Raw genomic sequence first — 23,558 nt, 5'->3', positions numbered from 1 at the left:
TAAGTGAAGCTACATAAAGATGTTCAACCTCCTAAAACAGGACAGCTCCTCAGTGCCTCACATCTCTCCTTCCTTATTCTGCCTACTTACAAATGTAAAATGCTGTAGAGTCAATTTCCCATTCTAAACAAAGAGACAACACTAAAGGAGACACAGGGCAGGGAAATGACTTCTGGCTAGCCAGAGCAGAACTTCAACGGCCCAAAGTCAGCTGTAAAAATACTGAGATCCACAGCATCTGGGAAAGAGAGGCAAAAAAAGGTTTTATTCTTAAAAATTCTCTGCAACACTTAGGAAGAGCCTAAGCAGGAGGATTCCAGGAACAACTCTGAGGATATTCTAGAAACGCACAGACACATTTTTCCAAACAGTCTCAATAAAATCAACAAAGAGAAAAACCAAAAAGCAGTACGCTGGTGTCTGATGCGTTGCAACAATGCTTCACCAATAGGAAATGAGAGCAGAAAATATTTTAGGCTCTTACTTCCAGATCCAGTCCTACCAAAGTACCGCTCACAGAACAAACAAGACTGCCTGACTGCTTGCACCAAGTGTCATCTGCACACACCAGCAAGGGGAATTACTGAGCAAAGGTTTCCATATGAAGCTGCAAAACGCTCCCCATAGCATTTCAATGTGAGCTGTGCCCAGCTCTTCGAAGCTGCCAGAGGTGGTGAATTAGGAGGCATTACATGAGCCTGCTCCTGGCCACCAAGGGAATCGTTCCAGTCATCACTCGACAAATACCCGATTTGCAGCTAGGAGGTGAAACTGGTTTCAAAGTAATGGCTCTCAACAGACTTCCTTTTCCAAGCACTGAAAGGTTCTCCCTGCCATCAGCAAATAAGCCAGGATATTACAAAACTTGTGAACGCTTCAAAAGCTTCCACTGAAACACAAGGACATCTGCTATTTGCATTTTAGGATCAAAGGTGGTCAAGTAGCTTAAATGTTGACCAAAAACATGAACAATCTACTATAGAGAAAGGTGTTTTGTCATGATGGTTAGAACAGCAGCTCACTGATACTGTCAAACTGTGACAGTCATTCACAAGATAACTACAGCCTACTGTTGGCGCCTGAGTTCACTGCAGACTGTATAAAAAGCCCACCAAAAAGCAAAACTGGAACTGCTGTCCCATGAAGCACGTCGTGGCATCTGCAAAGCAGAGCTCTGCAGCCCAGAGCTGAATTCTACAACGCAAGTTTCCATTGTTTGTGCAGAAGCAGTGCATCATTACCCCAGTGGCTCCTTTATGGTTACTTACATTGGAAGCAGGCCCCTGCTTTAATGCATCGCATATGAATTAAATGATCTGCTGTTAAAATGATGACAGAAGCATGAATCTCCTCACTAAAGCTGAGAGAGTGAAAGTCAAACTAAACAAGGCCAAGCAGTTCAGGCCAAGGTGTACTGAGGACACCCATTCTCCACAGACCCTTGTTTCCCTTGGCATAGCTCTCACACACCATAAGGCCATGGCCAGAGTCAAGCCCTTGGCGTCCACTTCACAGCTGTGATTTAAAGTATTAGGAAGGCCTGTGATTAAATATTTGTCTGGGTCACCATAACTCGAGTGTAATTACTGCAAACACTTTAAAAGAGTACGCAATGCTCAAAAACCAGCTCCAGATGCCTCTTTTTCCCCTCCTGTTTTTCTATCAGCTTCTTCTGTAAATCAACAAGGTGGAAAGAAAAATCTAGGGCAAGCTTCCACGTCTGCAAGACTAACACAATTCAGTTCGTCTCCGTGATCGTAGATCCTTTGTTCCTTTGCCTGCCTCGAACCTGTACAAAACCACGGGCTGCTTAACAGAGTCTGCATTGTCTTCTGTATCGAAAGCAACAGGCTGCTCTGGGAAGTCTCATAAAGGAGTTTTAGCAACTGCCAATCTCTCCAGTCACTCATGACCACACAATATGCCTCCTGTCCCCCTGAGTTTATTACTCTTTGCGAGTCACTGACTTCCACAATCCCAATTCATGCAGTACACAGACAGCAACCTCTGGCAGGTGGCTGGGGCAGAGGCACCTTCAGCTGTGCCAGAGCCTTTGACAGCAGTGCTGCCTAACAGTCAGCATTCTGGCACCTTCTCTCTGAGAAACAGCTTTCTCAACAGGAAGCCAAAGCAATTTGCACTGGAATAAGAAACAAATGCTTAGAAGACATGTAATTCTTTATCATTGTCCTGGTACTGCAGGAGTGAAACACTGAAGGATACCAAAAAATACTTGAAGCCTTTAAGAGCAGAAGAATTGTATGGTCCAAGCAAAATACAGGGCTGGCCACAGTGGCCTAGCTGGTTTTTAAAAAAAATAGAGATGGAACAAAAAAGGTCATCTCATTTTTTTTATAATCCTACTGCAATCTTCTGGTAACAGTGTGGGCAAACTTAAAAACATCTGTCCATGCAATGCATGCAGAAGTATAAGAGTTCAGGAATACTGAACACAAAATTAAGACTTAAATGAACATCTAAGCTCCTGCTGAACATTTTGTATTTCTCATTGAAAGCCATACTGCCATCAACCCAAATTCAAGGGGCTTCCTGGTAACCACACACTTGTGCCTTAACTTCTTCACTGGAGTGCACATGCAGCATGAGAACAGCACTGATCCGACACCTCACAAAATGAACTTTTTGCTCCTGACTGAGGCTACTGGGTAAATAAATCAGGAAGGGCGTGCAGGTCTGCAGTGTGCACTGGTGCAGTATGCAGACGTACCTGTCTGGTAAGGCTCCCGCCAAGGTTCATGGTACCAGAACCAGTTTTATTAGTCTGCAGCCACAGCATCACTGTGGAGGTCAGCTTGTAATGAGCAGTACGACCGCTGGATTTCTCCTGGAAGAGGGAGGACAAGAAAAAGGAAAAACACAAAAGGTGACAAACCCTCCAGAAACTGAAAAGTGGCTGGCCATAGAGCTCCATGAGTAAAAGGGCAGATGCATGTAACTGCAATTACAGAGCGCAGCCTGTTTCTTAAAAGCAAGCACAAGTGTGCCTATTTTCCCAGTTCTCCAAAAGCAAATCTTGCTAGAGCAATTTAACCTCCCGTCACCTCGTTTTTATTACCTAATTAGTGATATTTATCTGTAAACCTTTATGTTTTTTGAGAAAAAAAAAAATAATCTCAGGATCGCGAGTATAGAAAGCAACATACCTTCAATTCTTCTGGGATTCCTTTTGATTACAGCCCTGACTTATCTCTATCCAAATTGCTTCAGGGAATTTTCAAAATTAACAGGGGAAAGAAGTTTACAGCCCCGAACACAATATTGCATTGTTCCGTGGAACACCTGTGCTCGTTAATTGTCTGGAATTAACTGGGTTTTGTTTTCACTTAGGAATATCAGCTGCCCCAGAGGCTGTACCTGAACCTCCACCACGTGGATGGAATCCCAGCATCCCTTAATCTTCTTTGATCCATCTCCAGCTTTCTTAATGAGGATCACACCGGCAAAACCATGATCCAGATCCCAGAGGTAGACAGAGGAGACTCCACCTTCGAAATACCTGCAGGATGCAATCCAATAGGCATGTTAACAGCAAGCAGGATCCAAGCTGGAGTCAGATAATCATCTTAAATAAGCAGAACCTCTACATCTTAACAAAGACTTTTTGATTGTAAGACGGCCCAGTCTCAATGGTTAGATACCTAGAAACACAGCAGTTGACATGATTTTATAACACACAGATTTTAACTGCAACAAGACTGTGTATTTCTCTAAAGGAGAATAAAAGCCTGGTGAGAAACAGAGCAAGTTGCACATTTCTACAGTACTTGAGAAAACAATCCCTCTGATTCCAATTAACTATAACAGCTGGTGAAAGCACAAGCTACAAAGCAGGCTGAGAGTAAGGCTCTATTTTACAGTTTTTGATTTTTTTTTCTCTCCTTTTCTTTCTCTATCGAGCAAGTCTGGAAGTTCTTTACAACACAGCCTGCTAATTAAGACAAAAGGGAGCAAGTAAGCAGCCTCATGCTGGATCTCAAGACTCTGTGTGAGGCTGACTTACTGACTGCAAACAGAGCTGAACCAAAACCAAAGTCCTTAGGAACAAAGGGGTGTTGTTTAGGTTCACATCATACTCCAGCTTCAGATACAGCAGAGAACAAGCTGAACCACCTCAACCTCACGTTTCAGGTAGCACAAGGTACGTACTAAGAGAACTAACAAAACAGTGACACCTGCAGAACTCAGCTGCTTTCTAGCACTGGTGCTCTGTATTCCTGCTTCTTGCTACACAAGCAAGACGATCACAAAGATCTGCAAGTGGCTGCACGTTTCTCCTCTCCAGCAAGAAATGGAAACATCGCTCATCGCCAACATGAAAAACGTGTTGGAGCCTCCCGCCTTCGTGCTCCCCTCCTTTCTAAACACGAGCCTGGCAGTTGTCAATGGCACTTCAGATGTGATTTTACTGTGCATTTTGGACTTGGCATATCAGCTTGAAGCGCTGTGGATTCAGGAACACCAACCCACCTTCCACAAGCTGGGAGAAAAAACATCAGGAATGCATTGCAAATAACCTGTGCTGCTCTGAACATTTGATCTGCATTTACAGGCCAGTCTAGCATGCTGTTGTAAGGCAGAGTCGCCAAAACAGCCCTGATTCTTTACAACTGTGTGCATGCATAACTGTGTAACTGAAGAAACAAACACACACAGCACCATCCTATGACATTTGTTAAGGCACTGCCTTTACAGGAAAGCCCTGTGCTCTGCAGGTGTGCTGAAGCCAGGCTTCCAGCAGGCAATTTGAACCTAACAAACCAACAAACACCCTTTTTATGTCCCCTGGGGAATTCACAAATGGATTTTGGTTAATGCAGTTAACAGCAATTTCAGGACTTCAGCAAGCTAAGTTCTGATTCTGATGTTGAGTTCTGATGCTTCCTTTGACAGAAGGGCTTGAACCAAAGGCCACAGAACCCAAAGCACTGCCCACTTCTACAGCAAGTTTGCTTAAAATATTCATATAAAGAATAAGTGAATTCAGTCAAAATAAACTGGAAGTCTCTGAGAATATTACCATGTACACAGAGAGTTTCCCTATTACCCACTTTATGAGCTTGCTACAAGCATGAAACATTAATTAAGAGAGAGACCAAAACAAGGCTTTTGGAAATTCATTCTTACCTACTGTACTTTGATCCTAATGACATGAAACAGGAAAAAAAGAATAATTTTATGTGGTTCACCTTTATGAGATTCTACATAAAGGCTTTTGTGGGTATTTTAAGAATGTGCTAAAATGTTGTCTGAAACCACATAAAACCATCTGAAGAACCCCCCGCCAGAACTAACAGCACACACATGGAAATGCTTTAACTTGCCTGTGTATATTTAATGAATCAAATATAGCATTAATATTGCTTTAAATGCTAATGTGCTACTTCAATGAAGTTGCTCTGACATCGTATATGGATACTCCAACAATAATGGCAGTGATTGAACCATCATGAATCCGAGGCACGCTGCGATGGAAACGACCCAAGGCTTTCTCTGTGTCTCATCAGTCCAGAACCATTCCACTCATTCCTCCTTCGTGGGGAGAAAATCTACAGAAAATGACCATTGTAGAGCCTACATTTCCTCATGCTGTAAATGTACTGAAGGGAGGCTTCTGAAGACTATTTGAAGTCACGTCTGGGGGGGGAACATTCCTTGAAAGCTGTTTTCTTCAAGAAAAATTAAGAAGTAATACAGGTTAATTGGCTGCTGCATAATAGAAAATGGGATGACAGACAGGTTGGTAGGAATTTAAACCTACATTCATAAACTTGGATTTGCTGCATGAAGGTTGGATTGTCTCCAAGAAACCCCTTTAATGGTGATTGAAACTAATTATTATTTACTAAAATCCTACATCTCTCCGGGACAGATCCTCCTTTACCTACAGCAAAATGAAGGGAACAACAAAACACATTGTTTTCTAGCTATCAGTCACATCCCCCCATTGCCAAGCACCATGCCAATGCCACCACCTGCTCTGAGGACAGCCAGTGCTCCTCCATCTCCAGTAGAATCAGCTTTTACGTGGCTGCCCAAGAAGGTGACTGAGAGCCATAAACCCAACATAACCGCTCCTATTATTTTCTCTGCGAAATTCAGTGTAGCATTTCACTCAAAATCAATTCTAGCTGTAAAGCCACGATCAAACACTTCAGTTTCATACCCACTACTCATCAACCACAAAGCTCCTGGAAAAAAGCTGTTTTATACAAAAAAAGTCACACTTAGGACTGACCTACTTTATGAATGCAGGAATAAAGGGAAGTATTTAAGCTGAGGGTGATCCAAAGCTTTATGAAGTGTTTGAAGTTCCAGCGGGTGGAGATGCAGGATGGAAATTTAAGGAACCTGAGCTGCATCCATCAGACAGAGGCTGTGGCCAGAACAAAGCTGTGACTTCAAGAGGGATCTGACAGATTCCTCAGTACAGGACAGGTTCTTAACGTTACCACTAAGGAACACATCAGAAAAGACACCATAACCTTCCTGATAGCATTCTGCTTCCCAAAAGCCTTGCAAATGAATACTGGACTGTATGCTGAGAAAATGAGTTTCCACCACACGGCAATAAAAAGAAGCCATGACTCTCAGTTACACTCTAGAACCAAATCATTCATCCATAAAAACTCTTGTGAGTTTTCCAGTAGGGAACTGAATGCCAAAGGCTGTGGGTGGGTTTTTGTAGCTGGCTTAGGACTCTTGCAGCAACAAAACCCTGATGCCAAAGTACCATTACTGGGATCTCAGATGGGCCATGCAAACCTTCAAAAAGAGGTGCAGTGCTTCAAGCTGGCTCTTGCAAAGAAGTAAAATATTTTGTTTTCTCCAGGCTGTATGGATACTTCTTCCAACTGCAGAAGTTCAGCATGGAAAGGGAAATGTCTCTATTCAGACTTCCAAGAAACCTATCTTAAAAAAAAACTACCCCAAGGGGAAATATTGAGGGTTCACCTACAGATATTTGTACCGCAGTGACAATGACTGGGTCACAACCAGAGCAACCCAAAAACATGATGAGGTGAGGAAGGAGACACCTCACCTCCTATTAAAACAGACATTGGTGCCATGTGACTTGGTACAGCTTCCCCCCAGTCCTTCCTCTGTGCCTGCACCCTGTTGTTTCAAACACAAACAGCAACAGAAACATGAAGGAAGTGGGCAATTCCAGCAGTTCACTCCCTACCAAACCCAAAACATTGTTGAGGTGTCTGTTCCAATCACCTGCAGCCTTGTAGCTCAAGTCAGGGGGGAAAAAGTCTTTAGGACAGCAGCTGACACCAAATAATTTCGCTGCCTGTGTCCAGCTTTCTAGTAATGATGCTCAAAAGCTAATTCTCTAAAAAAGGCCAGCCTGGTACCAGAAGTAACACCTCTCCTGCTGGCCTGCACATAAATGATTGAGAATTCGCCTCTGCCTTCTCAATCCCAGGGGTGCAACCATGTAACACATAAAGAATGTTACCTAAATACTTGCAGAGAGGAAGGTAAAATGTTTGTGTATTCAGAGCAGCTGTTTTTTTCACTGCAGTTTATGAACGCAGCCCAAACTATGCCCGTGGACTCTGCACAGGTATTTTACTGACATTCTTTCCAGCATACACAGGTGCAACAGTCCCTGGAGCAAACATACCAATCTCGTTAGGTATGTGTAACTTCAATGCCAGTTGTACTTAAAAGCACACATCTGGACCGTGGTGGGATGACTCAAACTGTGAAGCAGAGTTGTGAAGTGCAAGAACTCTGCATGGAGCGAAAACAGTACCCAAACAATGGGATCCAATGGGATCCTGAAGGCTAAATATCCCCAGGACCTTGGGTTTTCTGCTTTTTAGTACCTTTCATTATTTAAAAAACAAAACCCTGCATTGCTCACACCTTCCTTACCATCCAACTGCTCTCAGAAGATGGAAACTACAGACCAAATCCCTTTTGAGGAGTCACCTGGAAACAGCTCCATTAGCCACCTAATAATCAAGACAATGGGTCATTTTGTACCGTGCCCAAAAGGGGAAGTGGCTCATTACCTGCCAGGAAGCACCAAATGGCTCACAAATCTCTCACTCGTGCCCATCCTTGGAGCAGCCTGTTCTGCACAGCCCACTGCTTCATCAGCCACCAGTCTGACACATTTCAGAGACTGCCAGCTACAATTCCTGGATGGGTAGGAGGGGAGAAGACAGCAGCACAAGTCTTGTGTGTCATGTACTAAGCGTGCCAAAGCCTGAGCAGGCTAGAGATTTCATGCAGCTTCATCCTTCCAATATGCATCCATCACATACACTGCAAGATGGCTAGTGCTTGCTCTTAAATTTGTCTTCCGTTTTCCACCCTTTGAACACCGTTCATTTGTGACAGTGCTGGCTTCCTAACACAAGCTGTCCCTCTTGTGCTGAGACTTTATGTAATCATAAGGAACCATGGGAACCCAAGGGAAAAACTCCTCCTGTTCTGAAAATTTCAGATTCAGAAGATAAGAATGCAGCCTGTGCAGATATGCTCCAAAACAAGGCACCCAAAGAAAAAAGAAACTGGATGAAAAGCAACTAATTTAGTTTGCACAGCATGACAGTGTGCTTAATGCTTTCCTCCTCTAAGTTCACCTTAACCTTTGTAACGTACAACAACTTCAGGGTTGGTGCTGCTTTGAGTTTTGTGCTGGCTATGGGCAGGCTAAGGAAGGGATCCCAACGCTGCTCTGTTTATTCTTACATCTAAACACAATTTCCTTGGGAAAACAACACGGCTTTAATTTTAAAAGCACACAAACATTAAAGCAGTGAGCATCTTGGCAGTTTAGGTTTGTCTTACGAGCCTCCATCTTGTACTTATCAGCCTAACCCGGAGGCAAGAATCTCACAGATGACATAATCCTGATGTCACACCCTATTGTGCAAAAGCCCAGCCAGCAGTGAGATGGAAAGTCAGGTTTCCTTAGTGCTAGGATGCATAACAAATGCATCTGGATTCAATCTGTGTGGCTCTCGCTGTGCAAACCACAGCGACTCTGGAGCCCAAGAGAAAGCCAGCACAAAGGGCTAGTAACCATTAATGAGGAACAGTGAGCTAATGGCAATAAAGTCACTTCAAAGCTTTCCATGGGTTTTCAGTTTAGGCAAAGTAGGTTTACATCTAAACACAGACAGAATGCTTACAGAGAGAGCGTGCAGCTGCCTGGTCCCGTGGTGAGCTGAAAGCAGGGCTGTGCTGAACCCAGGGGTGAGCTGCACCTCCTCCATCTGCTGCTCTGCTTCCATCAGTGTGGTGGAATCAGCACTGCTCCATACGCAAAAGGAGTCAACACAGAGCAGCTTGGCAAATAAAGGAATTGCTACCAACCTTGCCAGCAGCACAAAATGTTTTCAAACTCGGATGAAAGAAATCCTCTTGGAGGATCTCGGAGTCAGATCATGTAACAGGATGCAAAAAACCATAAGAACAGCTAAAAAGGGGAAAGCTACCCAGAGCTCCAGGGCTTAAAGGCGCTTGGTGGTAGAGATGATGGTGCAGAGCCCCAAAATGAGACATCTCTATTCTACCTATGAGTCCACTTCTGGGAACCCCAAAGACGAGAGAACCCAGGCTGTTCAGTGACATAAAACACCAAGAAGAGTAAATGGAGTACTCTGAAAGTTAAAAGGTGAGGTGCCAGCTTGTTTTTAACTCCACGTCAGACACAGTTCCAATCCAACATTCAATAACAAGAGGATTACGCACAATAAAGACATATTTTAGAGGTCAATCCTCTCCCAGACCTCCTTCCACTCCCATTAAATTCCTCATCCAGAGCCCTAACATAACACATTGAAAATGGATCAACATCTATTCAAAGACAGAAGCGGAAGTTCAAGGCTTCATGGCTTACCCTGCTGAAGGAACTCCAAGTCTTAATCAATAACAATATTTACAGAAGCTGAATGATCAACATGAGGTTGGATTTTTTCTTTTTTTTTTTTTGACACAGCTGTTAAAAATCAAAACCTCCAAGAAATTCAACTGAGCCCAAGAAAAGAAGAGGTAAGAACAGCTCTCTAGATGTACGTACACTTACTAAACTAGTCTGGAGTTGCCAAAAACCATCCTGTTTGTAGAAACACCCAGAGCAGCAGCATCCTTCCCCAGGGAGGTCTATTTAATAACTTCAGAAATGATTTCTTCCAGACAACAAAGAGCGATTAGATTACTTAATTAAAGCACTGATTATCTCCAACCCAAAACAACAGAATGCAGGATCTAAAATAGATTTACCCAGCCACCCTGGTCCTCATTATGCTTTGATTTCAATCAATTGCGCACACACACGTCAAGCAAAGGGCAATAAATTACAACCATGTGTTTGAAGAAATTATCTTCACGATATTGGAAGTGGAAAGCCAAAGCCCTCACTGAATGGTATGAGATATTAGGCTTCCATCTGGGAATAATAACCTGCTGAACAAAAACATACCGGGGCATTAGCTTCAGGCAGTGTCTGAGTTAAACCTGGCAGCAGGAGATCAAAATTAAAGTTGGTGGGGGTTTTTTTTGGGAAACTGACATACATTTTGGTCAAACTGATAACTGAGAAATACACTTGCTGTGAGAGCAAAAAATGAGTACGATTCCTCTTCAACCCAAGGAGATTTCCAGAAATAAAAGGTGAGCAGCCAAGTGATGTTTAGAGGAAATAACGTAGCACTGGTTAGGAAGCACTGAAGCTTCCACACCCCAGGAAAGCTTTTCTCAAGCTTTCACGATTTGAAATTACTTTGTGGGACTCTACAGGACTCCTCCAAAGTTGTTTTCACACTGCAGTCACCCCATGTGCTGCTCAATAAGCTTTTAGGGGCAAAACTCAAATGTATGTCACCAGCAAACAAATGTGGACGGATTATTTCACACCAATCGTCAACAAATGCACAACAGGCTGCTCTCCTCAAACCACCCACACCAGCAGGTGTCAACCCTTGGGAAATGGCAGATCCATGCTGATGACTCATGAGATGTAGGTGGATACTTAACCACACCTGATTACAACAGAAATCTAGAAAGGAATGGTATGTGGGCCAAATGCAACCGGCACGAGGAAAAGCTGAAACGAGCTGAGGTTTTGGAAGAGGCTCAACATGAACTCTGTGAGATATTATCACTTACTGTGCATGAAGGTAAAAAGGGAGATAATCCAGAGGAAGCTTGGAGTGCGTGCTGAGAGCGGAGTGGGAAAAGCACATATTCTCTAAAGTACTTATTTTCCTTTGGTAAGTAAACATCCTCCTCTTCCGCTCCCCCACTGGAATGGCTTCTCTAAGATGCATTTGAAAGCTGAGCACCATGCAGAGCAACATCTCAGAAACAAGTGCTTCCAATGTACTAATTTAGGCCAGGGTAGGAAATGCTTTATCCCTTTATTATGGTCAGTATTTTGTCTCAGGTGAAGGTCATTCATCCTGACCTGCTCACACCCACCTGCAGGCTAACATCTGATGCCAGACAACCATGCATGCTGCAGATTGTTGGCTGGGTTTGCTTTTGTTGTTGTTTTTAAACTTTGCTTCCTTGTGCAAAGGCTCTTCTGGTGCAATTAACACAAATTGCTTTGGCAGCCTGAACTCACCTCTGCACACAATCTTCCTTTTTCAGCCCTACAATCAACGACAAGCCCATACAGTGCAATGTCTTTCCGCGAGTGCCTGGAGAAGTGCAAGCACAAAGTCAGTGGGTCAGCCCAGCAGGGCTAAGAAACAAAGCCTCAAAGTGCTTTGAAACACCTCCTAGCAGAAGCATTCATTATAGGAAGTTCAAGCACACTGGAGTCTGGTGTTCCCTGTGAACAAATGCCTAGAACCAAACCAGAAGGCCAGTGACACCTTGAATCGACAGCACTCAGACCTTTGCAGTGGAGATATACCATTAGTTTCCAGCTCCAGCAGACCATGGAAATGACATCACTGCAATTGCCATCTTCTTCCCACTACAAGCTTCCCTATGCTTTGGGCTCCCACATGATTTCAGCAGCTGTTATGCCAGTAATTGTTACAGCCATTCCCAACCTGACCTGCTGGCAGCAGAAGTGTGAAAAGCTGGCACTTGTTACCACCACCTCATTTTTTCCCCTCCAATCTCCAAGTAAAAATTAAGCTTTTGCTGTCAAAATACCAAATCCAATTGTTAAGGAAACTGCAGAGTCCAACTACAAGAACAAAAGCACGTTTCTATCCAGACCTCTGTTGTAGGTAAAGCACAAATCACTTCCAATTTCAAGCATGAGGAACCCTTCAAGCACTTGGGTTAAGTTTCCCTAACTTTGCAAATTCTTTCCAAAAATACTACAGTTTTTACACCACTCAGCAAAACATAAGCCACCCTTTTCCTCTTTTTCTGACACATTTTTGAGATCCTAACGTGCATCAAAGTGTGTTCTGCTGACTGATGCTCTTATCTAGTCTGTACTGCAAGCCATAATGCCTCAGTCATTTCTGGCTGATGCCACAAGAATGAAGCCTTTGTGAGCAATCCCTCCTGTATCCCTCTCACAATGTATTGCCTGCCAAACTTGGACTGGCTAACTGAAAGATGAAATTTGATAAAATCTTTCTTTTTACTTCCATACAATATATTAATGCTACTATTGTACCCCATGCCGAGAGGGATTAGCAGATTCACCGAGTCTGAAGGCAGGCTGTACTGAGCTTTCCTTTCTGCAAACTTCTTTGGAGAAGTTATTGTATCCAGCTGTGACTTCATGGTCAGTGATCACAGAGGGATTCTGTGCTCAATCTCTGCTCCAGAAAGCTACTCATTTTCACCTCACTGAACAAAAACCCTACTCGTCTGGGTCCGTTCTGCACCTAAAGGGAGACTGCAAACCTCTCTTTGCTGCATATGCAGAAATGCAATCTTTCATGGATTCAGACACCTATAACAACTGTTACTAGAGATCGGATACCTTCACATATTGCAAGAAAAGTAGAATTTGGTATCTTTAAGAGAAGACCATGTCTGGACAGGCAACACTTACATCAAATCACATCTTAAAACGAGTAGAAAATCAGCAAGAATATTTTTTCTTTTTAAGCTGCCTTTGTTAGCACTAAAATAGTGTAAATTTCAAGTGATACGTGATTAACTACATCTAAGTTATCTCCACCTGGATGCAACATGAAGCAATGAAAGCTGTTCACCTATTCCATGATCACTAGGGATCTCCAATGTGAGAGCATCCCAACTTTGGTAAAGGAGTACGTTTCTTTTGCTTTCCACACACCTTTGCTTTTTAGATTTAACATGACTGTTTCCATCCTATTGCTGCTTAGGAGACCACAGGCTGTACAGAAGACAGTTGTGGATGCAATGCAAGACAACTGCATTCCCTCCTTTTAGCAAGACTGTTTAACTGACAAGTCACCTGGAAAAACTGCAACTGCAGCTTTGAAAGGATACAGCCTAATTACACTGCTCTCACACATTTCCACTAGTTCCTTCCCTTCACATCTCTTTCACAAGACAAGGCCTGAAACACAATCATCTTTGCAGAAGTACATGACTCCCCACACCACTGCCACATTTCACAATCAACGCCTGCAATCTGACAAGATGTGCAAGCTTCTGCTGTAGAGGTAGATATCTGGAGAGAGTACTGTCTTGAGGGAATAGAAAAAGCAGATGCTTTAGGACTGAACTTAGTTGAGATCAAAGAGAACAAAGTCATTTCAGGACAAAGATGCCATTAATCTATTCAAGAGATGAGAGAGAGCCAAGAAAGCACTTCAGCTTCTGCCGTTAGCATCAGCTGGCAAATTGGATTGTGCTTTCCCAACACGAAATCACAGGTGATGTGTTCCCAGATCAGCTGCTGCCTACCCTTCCACCTCCAGTATACACACGTATGCCACCCTCAGTGGCACTGCATTTCAGGCCAATATATGTACTGCATGCCTCCTGAAGGAAACAAAGGAAGTAGAGGGCTGTGTATGGTAGAACTGACATACAAGTCTCTATACTGGTCAAAGGCATTGTTGGCTTCCACCTCCAGCTTGCGCAGGCGAGCAGATGGCATGGCACCGTCTTCCAGGGGAGGATCATACTTGTTACTCCACGGTGATCTGCCAAGGAGACAAGGAAAGCAGAGAGTGAGACAACAGGGGAACTCAGAGAGGTCAGAGTGGTGGGCCTGACCTGTCCAACAATGGCGAGCATCCTCTGAGTTTATGCTATATAAATGCATAAAACTACGCCTGGGTTTGCATCTGCTCCTTCTCAAGTATTCAAAGGTTCAACCTCAGCTGTTACACATCAGGTATTTAAAATTATTTCCATGCAAATACAAATACATTATGCAGCTTGTTTGGCATCTGACAATATTCGAGCTAAACTTTGCCATCTACAATTAAGGTCCAAATTCTCCTCCACTATTTTGCTTTCAAATAAACTTGTCTTTTAGCACAATGGTAGGAAAACGTTTGAACAATGCACAGGGTTTAACAGGGTCTGTAAAGCTGCAGTTTTTATTGTACGATTTCTGCAGGTGTGGAAGAGATTTTGTGCTCCTAATGAAAGATTTGGTATTAAAAGATTAATGCTTGAGACTTTTATAACTCCCTTTCTGCAAAGTTGCATTCTCCTCTTCATTTCCCCTGGGGATAACCAACCTACATATATCACTGCTAGTTTAAGAAAAGGTACCTCCACCTTTTGCCTACTCAGTTTTCAGAATACTCCAGTGGACTAACACTAGGTCTTAATGCAGTCCATACGCAAGGGCTTTTTCCTCAGTACCCATTTGTTACTCATTTCTCAGACAAGTAACTCGTTTGGACGTGTTTAATGCAAAGCACAAAGAACAGGCTCTGCTTCATGCTGCCCTCGTGCTTTCACAGCACTTCTCCCCTCTCCTCCCGACCACATCTGAACAAATAGGTGAGAGATCAGGAAAAGCTAAATCACCATGTCACATCCACCCAGGGCAATGTTTTTCAGCTGGTGGTTCTCATTTTAAAATAGTTGCTTAAAACTCACTTGCTCTGAAGAAGACAGCTAACATTTATTCACCTAACAGCCCACTGAAATCCAGAAGAGATTTGCAAAAAAAAAAATCCCCCAAAAGGTAAGATTCCCAAATGGGACACCTGCACCCATTGGGCAGCATGCTAAAAGCCAGCCTACACCAAAGAGACCCAGGTGGATGAGCAAAGAACCAATGGTAAAGGCACAGTGGAAATACATGAAGAAGTGCAAATTGCAAATGGCACCTGAAAATGAGATTTCTCTGCGTGAAGTAGAAGAACTTGAGGAAAATGTAACTGCAAATATTTAAAGGAGATTCTCAGAGAAACTCATGCAAGACTGAGATAAAAGAGACTTGTGATACCAGATGCTTGTAAAAAGCTTCCGTTTCCCACTTCTGACACTGATTGGTTTGTGATCAGATCAGCAGCCCCTTCATGCTTTGTTTCCTTAAGTCAGACAGATGCTTATTTCCAAATATAAAAGAGAAAGAGCTACTGAGTCTGTAGTGCAGGTATTGCTAGACTCAGAACTGCATTTACAGCCCAAAGATAACTAAGTTATCTAAGTTGACTGCAAATGTCAAAACAAGCTGAGAGGTGTACTAGGTGGAAGCTTCTGCATCCAAAATGGAGAGAAACAAGACAGTGGCACTATCTAGTTGGTGGCAACCCCATCCACTGCAGGTGAGATGGAACTAGATGATACCGAATATCCCTTCCAGCCCAAGCATTCTCTGATTCCTTGCTCAGATCTCTTTTGCAGGCTGCTGGAATGGTGTTGAAGGGAAGGCCAGCAACTGAGTCTTTCTAGCAAGCGGACCGCAGCATTTTCAACCCATTGTAGTTGGAGCCAGAAGCAGCTTCACCTAAAAAAATTCATAACACAACCCCATAATTTTTTTTTTCTTTGTGGAAGAGTATTCACAATGCATTTAAAAGCTTTAATGGAGGCTATTTGAAGAAAGACAGATGGACAAGGGCGCTTAAATTTCAAAAGTCAGACCTCTAATTTCCCTAAAAGAGAATGTTTTTTGTTTCAGTTAACAGGCTTCAGTGTTGTTGGCACCAAATTCCCCATAAGGATTCCATTTAATGGAGTGATCAAACATACTTTGAATGGGAATGTATGGACAAAGTCAGAGACCTTGAAGTCCTATATATTGAAGAAAAAAAAAGAAAAAAAAGGGTCTGCTTTCACAATGTGGATTCCACTGCCTTTTGATATGCTCCCAAACCTTCCTCTTATTACAGGAGCACTCATAGAATTGCCTGCAAGCATACACACAGAAGAGACTGATCACATAAGCAGCAGTGTGATAATATGATGAAATGTGAAAGTACTGACATGTGAAGATCCAAGAGAGACTCCAGGATGTACTTCGTGGTCTGATCCACACCAACACAAAGAAAATCACATTCCTTAATACAAGGAAGGAGTCAATGGCGAGTGGCTCAGCAATTAGGATATTAATTTCCTTGAAGGATGCCCCCATGAAACATGTGAGGTTATCAGTCATCAGAATGGACAAACATCCCTGTTTTTTCTCAAAGCTGCCACCCAGTCCAACTGTAAAGCTGCTCAAAAAAGGCCTACAAAGCTCGATTCCCAGTGAGGAAGCTCCAGGCTTCCTGCAGAATTCACACAAGGCTCAGCTGTCCACAGAACATCTTCAAATCTTTGGATTTGTATTAAAAGAAATGCAATTAGTAAAGTCTCCAAGAGAAGAAAACTGAAGTTTAGTTCAAAGCATGCAGTAACTGGGGACGTAGCATTCTGCAGGTGACTGCAGCACTTCTTGTGACTTCTCACCCAGTGAGTGGGGTTCTGAAAACCTGTGTGGAAATATCAAAAGCTTTTGAAAGTATAAAACACTCCTCCTCGATTCGGGTCTAATTGATTACATTAGTGCAAGAGCCACTTCCCAGTAACAACTTCAGAATTTATGAGGTATGAATAGCATTATCTGAACACAGGCACCGACTGGATCAACACATGCACATGTTCACATTGCCTGGTTTTCAAAGGCTTTTGCTTTCTGTTGAAGGAAGGAATTTACTTTGTGAAACAGAGCTGAGGCCAATCAGTTCCAGAAGGGAGAATCGCTTTGATCCAGAACACTTGAACCAAAAGCCTCAGAGAAAGAATAGCATTCTCTAATGCCAACAATTTATACATTGTGGCTGCTCACTGCAAAGAAATAAAATAGCTTTTCTGAAACCTCATGATGTAATAAGTCCTCCTGCTTCCCTGTTAGTCTTTAAGTATCTGAATAGGGATATAGTAGGGAAGAGACTGAGTAAATTTCAGAGGCAAACATGAAACTAACCTTAAAGAAAGGGCTTCCAAATGCAGTGATCAAACATGGAGTGTTGGGGAATGGGGAGGGGCAACTGTTATTAGTTATTGCAGCATGCTGCAATACAGTTTAACAAGTGCCTTTTCCATTTTTCTGAGCATCTGGTGATAGATACTCATGTCAACAGTCTAACAAAGATCCCAAGAGACTGTTAGAAACACATCACAGCCTCAGGGAGAAAGCATCTCATGAAGGACCCACAAGAAATACATTATCTGTGGTATGCTCCGTCCTCTTGCACATGCCATAAAGGATGAGCTGTGCACACACACCTTGTGGTGGCCTGGAGAAGATCTCAATGTTAGGATCGTACCTTTGAGAACATGAGCAGAAACTTCACCTTAGAGACTTGCTTACCTCTGGGCCCACTGCAATAGAGGATATACTTAAAAAAAGCTCTCTGTCATTTACAGTTGGCCACAACCCAGATGCACTGTCAAACTCCACATCCATTAGCAGTCTGCTCCTCACACTAACAGGGCAAGATGAATCTCAGTGTGTTCCCTGTATCAATCATCTACAGACAGATGTGCTTTCAGTTTAGTTAAGTACCTTTCCTGTGACCGAAACCAACTAAGTTATAATCCTTCATAAACTTACCTGTGTCTGCAGTGATGGTCTGAGCCAAAGAAAAAAAATCAAAATATTTTGTGTAATTCCAACTTGGAACAGAATTCTTGAAACTTTCTGGCCAAATGAACATAAATCACCACCGCGAAGCAAAGGAAAGCTAAACTCTTACTGCAAAGCAGTTTCAATTGTTAGCACTACAAACATAAGCTATTACACCAAACCAGAAAGGGAGCACAGAATCTAAGCCTCTAATCGGAACCAGAAGAGGAGGTGGAACAGCTGAGCTGCTAACTCAGGACAGAAGATGGATGGTGTTCATTACTTCATGGTGTAGCAGCCTTCGTTAGGAGAAAAGAGCAGAAGCCAGGTGATGCAATACTCAAAAGGCTTCTGGATGAGCTTTGTAATTCTTTATCAAAATATTTGGAACTATGGCACCGATGCTACGGACATGAACAAAAGGCAGGCAATGGAGGAAGGAAAACAAATAGCATTAAGCATTGGTTGCTGAAATATAATCATCCTAATGGCAAGGTATGGAAGAAAAGCATAAAAGGAGAGACTGCGTTCAAAGTGGCTGCCAATATCCTGAATACTCATCGTATTATTACAGCTCTTTCCACTTTGAAATTTATTATAATTATCTAAAGCTCATATTGTTCAAATATTTTCATTGTCTTCGCCTGCAGTTCTCAAAATAAGTTGGCTATTTTGGTAGAAAGGGATTCTTTTCCTTCACTGAAAGCTGGGGCCAAGATTGTCATTGAGAACTAATGACACTGCACATCCAAAATGAGAACAACCCCTTGAAAACACAACTGCAAGCAGCTTTCCCAGCTGGCAAGTCCACGCTGCTTTGTACAAACCAATTTCTTTTATTTAAACGTGCTGCCTGAATCATCATTTTTCTCTGTTGTCAGCCATTCCAAACATCTTACAACCTTGCAACAAGAGATGATTTAATTTTACACCACAGTTCCGGAGATCCAATTGGTTCCAATCCTCAAAGATAGAGCTGTGCTACAGGAAGCCTAAGAGGAACCCGTTAGTGTCAGCCCTTTAACAGGATAACAACATCAGATTTTAGGCTTGAGTTAATGACTACAGATCTTGGTACAGAAAACACACAAAGTCCTGGGGTTTCTAGGATAAAACCTATCTTGTTTCTGAGATGGACAGACAGCAGACCTGAGCTGCTAAGGTCATCAGATTAGAGGCTATACAACCACGTTGTCTGAAAGCAAAGCATTCTACAGTTGTCAGGATTTGAAACAGTACCAGGCTTATCACCAAGATGAGTTTAATACAGTTTAATATCATTTAAATTTCCCTTTTTTGGATCAGGATAAGAGGGAGAAGGGACTTCAATACTCTGATGCAGAAAGGAAACCAGCTAGCTCATTTCTTGGGATAGGAACTCACCTATACGAGTCTCCATCTCTGTTGTAGTCACACAATAGATAGTCTTTTCCTACCACCTTATCTCGTGCAATCTTCAATGGCTGATCAACAGAAGAGAGGAGATCTTCACAGAGGCTTGGGACCTGATTGTGGAGAAAAAATACAGAGAGAGAAGGTAATGAGATTAAAATTAGAAGAGCATGATATTCTTAAAAACAGCTTTTGCTATTAACAGCCGCCTCCAATAATTTCAGATTTCATTACCTAACCACTGGTGTGGTCCAGTGTGCTTAAATATACGCAGTCTGAATGTTAGCTACTTGCCAAGGACGGCCAGTAAAGCAATTGTGGAGGACTGATGAATCAAGGTAAATATTTATAATGGAGTGGAAAGCAGAGAGCTGCTAAAAGAACACACCATCCGTATGCACTAATGTATTTTTCACAAACTCCCTCTCTGGGTACAGTTTAGAACAGTTTCCAGGCAGCTGGCCAACCATTACCATGCTGGTTAATAAAATATGTGCATGTATGCACACACACTTGTGCAAAACCAATCCATCTCCTAACACAGGCATCAATATTCCTGCACCAAGGATCACAGCAAAGCCCCTCACCCCCCTCCTCAGGGTTCCCTCTTTTTCAAGAGAGGATCCCTTGGGTAGAAAAGAATGAGGAACACAGCAGAGGGAGGACTTTGGTTAAAGCATCACTGCAAAACACTCAGATGCCACAGAGGGATGTGGAGCACTAAGCCTTGTTGTTCCAAACCCACTGACCCCAAACAAGCAGGGATGACTGCACCGTCCCCATCTGCAAAAGACAAATCTGAGATCCAAGATCACCAACTAAAGACCCCTCAGGAAAAAAAGAAAAAAACCTGCAAATTCCCATTTAAAGTTCTATTCAATCCTTACAGAACTCCACGAATTCTCACGCCCAAGACCAAAAAAAAAAAATTAAATTAAATAAATCACACAGCCAAATAAAGTCAGGTTGTTATTGAGCGGTGCTCAGAGGTCGCTGGGATGATTCTGCCTGTGCTGTTACAGCTGCAGGCTTCTTGCCACGTTTACCCCCTGAAGCCCCTGTTTTCATAAAGTAATATTAAGGATTTATTATTAAAATTCCAAAAATTCCATGCAGAACACCAACAAGTGCCACTCATGGAGATCCCAGCCGTGCTGAGGGCGTTGCTGCGCTGCTTACTGGGACAGCACAAGCTCTCTGTGACCAGAAGGAACCCTTGACACATTAATTACATCTTAAAAACAATGAATTTCATTTCCATGTAGTAATGATGAACTAAACTCCTCCCTGGATGATTCAGTAACAGAATTGTGCATAAGCACAGACACGTTTTTAGTCTGTATGAGCTGTAGCTGGTCTTAGAGGAATAGCAGAGAATGCCTTGTAGCATCTACTTACTAAACTAAGATATTGTACTATAATTCAGTACCATTTTGCAGTCAGATTTCTAACCACTCACTCTCTCTTTGCTCCAGGATTTCAGGCAATGTATTCTTTATTCCTTCAGTTTGTTTCAGAATGAAATGGGGAAGAAAACCCCAATCCACTTTGGAAGAATATGAGAATTTCCTTCATTCATAGAAGAATTGAGCTGTTTCAACTGATGGAGCTGCTTTATGCAATTTAAGTTTTGGAAAAAAACATCCAAGGTTGGCATAGCTACCCTAAGAGAATTTCTGTATCACTTCTTGTATCAACTTCCAACAGCTGCTGCACTTCCTTTACAAGAGATTCACCAGATTTATGCACACTGGTCTTCCTCTTCTGCGTAATGAAGCCACTTAAAAAGCAAAAGCAGGAAGTCAACACAGTAATCTGCAGCTTTAAAGACCCCAGCAACACAAAATTTGTTGATTCCTTCAGAATTTCCTTTTTAAAAACAGGCAATGATAAAATATTTGGGGCTGAGCAAGCACTGCTACACAGGCACTGAGCAGCTCTTTCACACTACGTATGCACCTCTCCTTAAGTCTTCCCCAAGCCAAGCACCAAACTTTCTTCCTGAAGCCATTCAGTTACTTTGTGTGCACTTAAACCCTGATGGAATTCAGTTTATATTTAGTGAGAAAGCTTCCAAATCTGAACTGAAGGCAGTTCTGCCTGAAAGCCCAGCTGACCTGCTGTCATTCAAAGGTTCCAGGCAAGTACATTAGCACTGTGAACTTCTCTTATTAGCTTTTACTGTGTTAATGGGAAAGCCAAAAGGCATTGGGTGCCTGAGTAAGTGCATCTGTCTCCAATAGTCATCAGAAAGGGAACTCAGGCTTGCATTCAAAACAGCACGAATAAACCCACTTCTCAGGCCAAATCCTGAAATGTAAAGCAGTGATTTCACAGAATCACAGAATGGCCGGGGTTCTCAGGGACCTCAAGGATCACGAATCTCCAACCCCCTGCCACGTGCAGGGCCACCAAGCTCCACATTTCATACCAGCCCAGGCTGCCCAGGGCCCCATCCAACCTGGCCTTGAACACCTCCAGGGATGGACGGGGCATCACAGCCTCTCTGGGCAGCTGTTCAGCACCTCACCACTCTCATAGCAAAGAACTTCACCCTGACATCCAACCTAAATCTTCTCTCCTTCAACTTAAAGCCATTTTCCCTTGTCCTGCTGTTATCTACTCTTTCAAAGAGTTGATTTGATTCACCACCCCACTGTAAGTGTTCCTGCAATGAAAATACTGGCTGTACAGGGATGGGATTGATTCCTAAGCAAAGAGCGTGCTCCCATCTTTATCCTGACACCCACTTATCCCGTGCTGGTCACGTGCAGAATATAATCTTAGCCTTGTATCTTGAGCTAAAAGCCATCATTAAGTCTATTCAGTCCATGGCACACCCATGTTTCCACAAGTAAGAGCTCAATGACCTATTCTGGAGCTCGTATGCACAGCCATGGAGCGAGACCACCCTCAATGTAAATCAATAAAGAAAAAAGAGGGCTCCTGGGAGACCTCAACTCAGCCTGGAACTGAATAGCAGCATCATTCAGCAGCACATTCCATGCAACAGGGCACTGCTTGGGGGATGGATTGCTTTTTTTCCCAAGGAGATACATAATGAATGTGCAGTACAGAGGAAAAAGAAACAGAATGAAAGTGAGTTAAGCATACTCTCCTGCATGTTGAACAAGGTTTCTGTTGTCCTGTGTAACAATATTCCCCATCAGAGCAAGCCAGGTATGTGGACAGTGTTTTAATTAAGTCGACCGCTATCATGACAAATAATCACTCGTGCCAAAGTCAAAACCATGCTCTTCTCACAGTAGCTCACCTAATAATCATTCCTTCTCATCTCACTTTTTGGTAAAATATCACCAAAACAATTGCTGCTGTTTTGTTGGTTCTTACATTTAAATTAGCCTCTTGAAAAGACTGAAGTAAACGAGCAACAAAGGTTGAAGAAGTAAATCCCAGCTTTTCATGGCTATGCATTCTCCACCTTAGCTTTGATCATGCTCATTGGATTGCATCAAATTCTTCACCTTACATATTCAGAACAGCTAATGGATTGGCTTGCTAACCCTGCAACCCGAGCACACTACCATTATTGTTTTTTTCCAGCAGCCTTGACTGAAATGAATCATGTTTGCAACTGAAGCAGTAATATTGTTAGTGTGAGGTTCTGGGCTTAAAAATACCTCTTTTTTTCCATGCTTATGCAGAGGTCAGTACGTTCTGACCTCCACAGGAACCTCGCGTTGCTGGAAAACTAAGTTAGAAGCAGTAAAATTAAAAGATGAAACATTTTTCCTTATGGAATCAGAAGGAAGATGGAGTGAGCTCCAGAAGATAAGCAATGCAGGCACTCAGATCCATTTGCCGTTTGATTCAGGGTCTGTAACACACAGCTATCTGAAAGCACACATGACAAGTTGTTTTTAATTAAAACCTGCATGCAAACAGGAAAATGCATATTTTAGATGTGTGCGAACCCACAGTTTTAATTTGCTTTGTCTTCTTTAAGACAACTCACACAACAAACACTGCCCGTGTCACTTGGGCAGAGCAACACTCCACAGCAACGCAGAGCCCATGCAAGTCACCAGCACTCCTGCAGAAGAATTGCTTTGGCACAAGACCCCCCTGCAACCTGGGTTCCTCCCCTCCGGGCTAGCATCTAATAAAATATTATTATAATTTGAGTCATTCCACAGCCTCAGATTTTCCTGTTCCTGCAGAACACAGACACGGC

At 42.8% G+C, this 23,558-nt stretch overlaps 1 protein-coding gene across 1 annotated transcript in view; it reads right to left on the bottom strand.

Moving 5' to 3' along the window:
• The window catches only part of CAPZB (capping actin protein of muscle Z-line subunit beta), a gene marked incomplete at both ends in the record, with an annotated part of 35,748 nt that overhangs the window by 6,357 nt on the left and 5,833 nt on the right, over positions 1–23,558 (bottom strand). The window contains 4 exons of the mRNA XM_079545636.1: positions 2,729–2,845; positions 3,376–3,517; positions 13,986–14,099; positions 19,355–19,476. Coding sequence (XP_079401762.1) covers positions 2,729–2,845; positions 3,376–3,517; positions 13,986–14,099; positions 19,355–19,476 — 495 coding nt within the window. The remainder of the gene's footprint in view (positions 1–2,728; positions 2,846–3,375; positions 3,518–13,985; positions 14,100–19,354; positions 19,477–23,558) is intronic.

Source organism: Tetrao urogallus (genome assembly GCF_951394365.1).
Source record: "Tetrao urogallus genome assembly, chromosome: 21".
Classification (NCBI taxonomy): Eukaryota; Metazoa; Chordata; class Aves; order Galliformes; family Phasianidae; genus Tetrao; species Tetrao urogallus.
The sequence above is the reverse complement of the archived record's forward strand: the minus strand, read 5'-3'. Positions and strand labels throughout refer to the sequence as shown.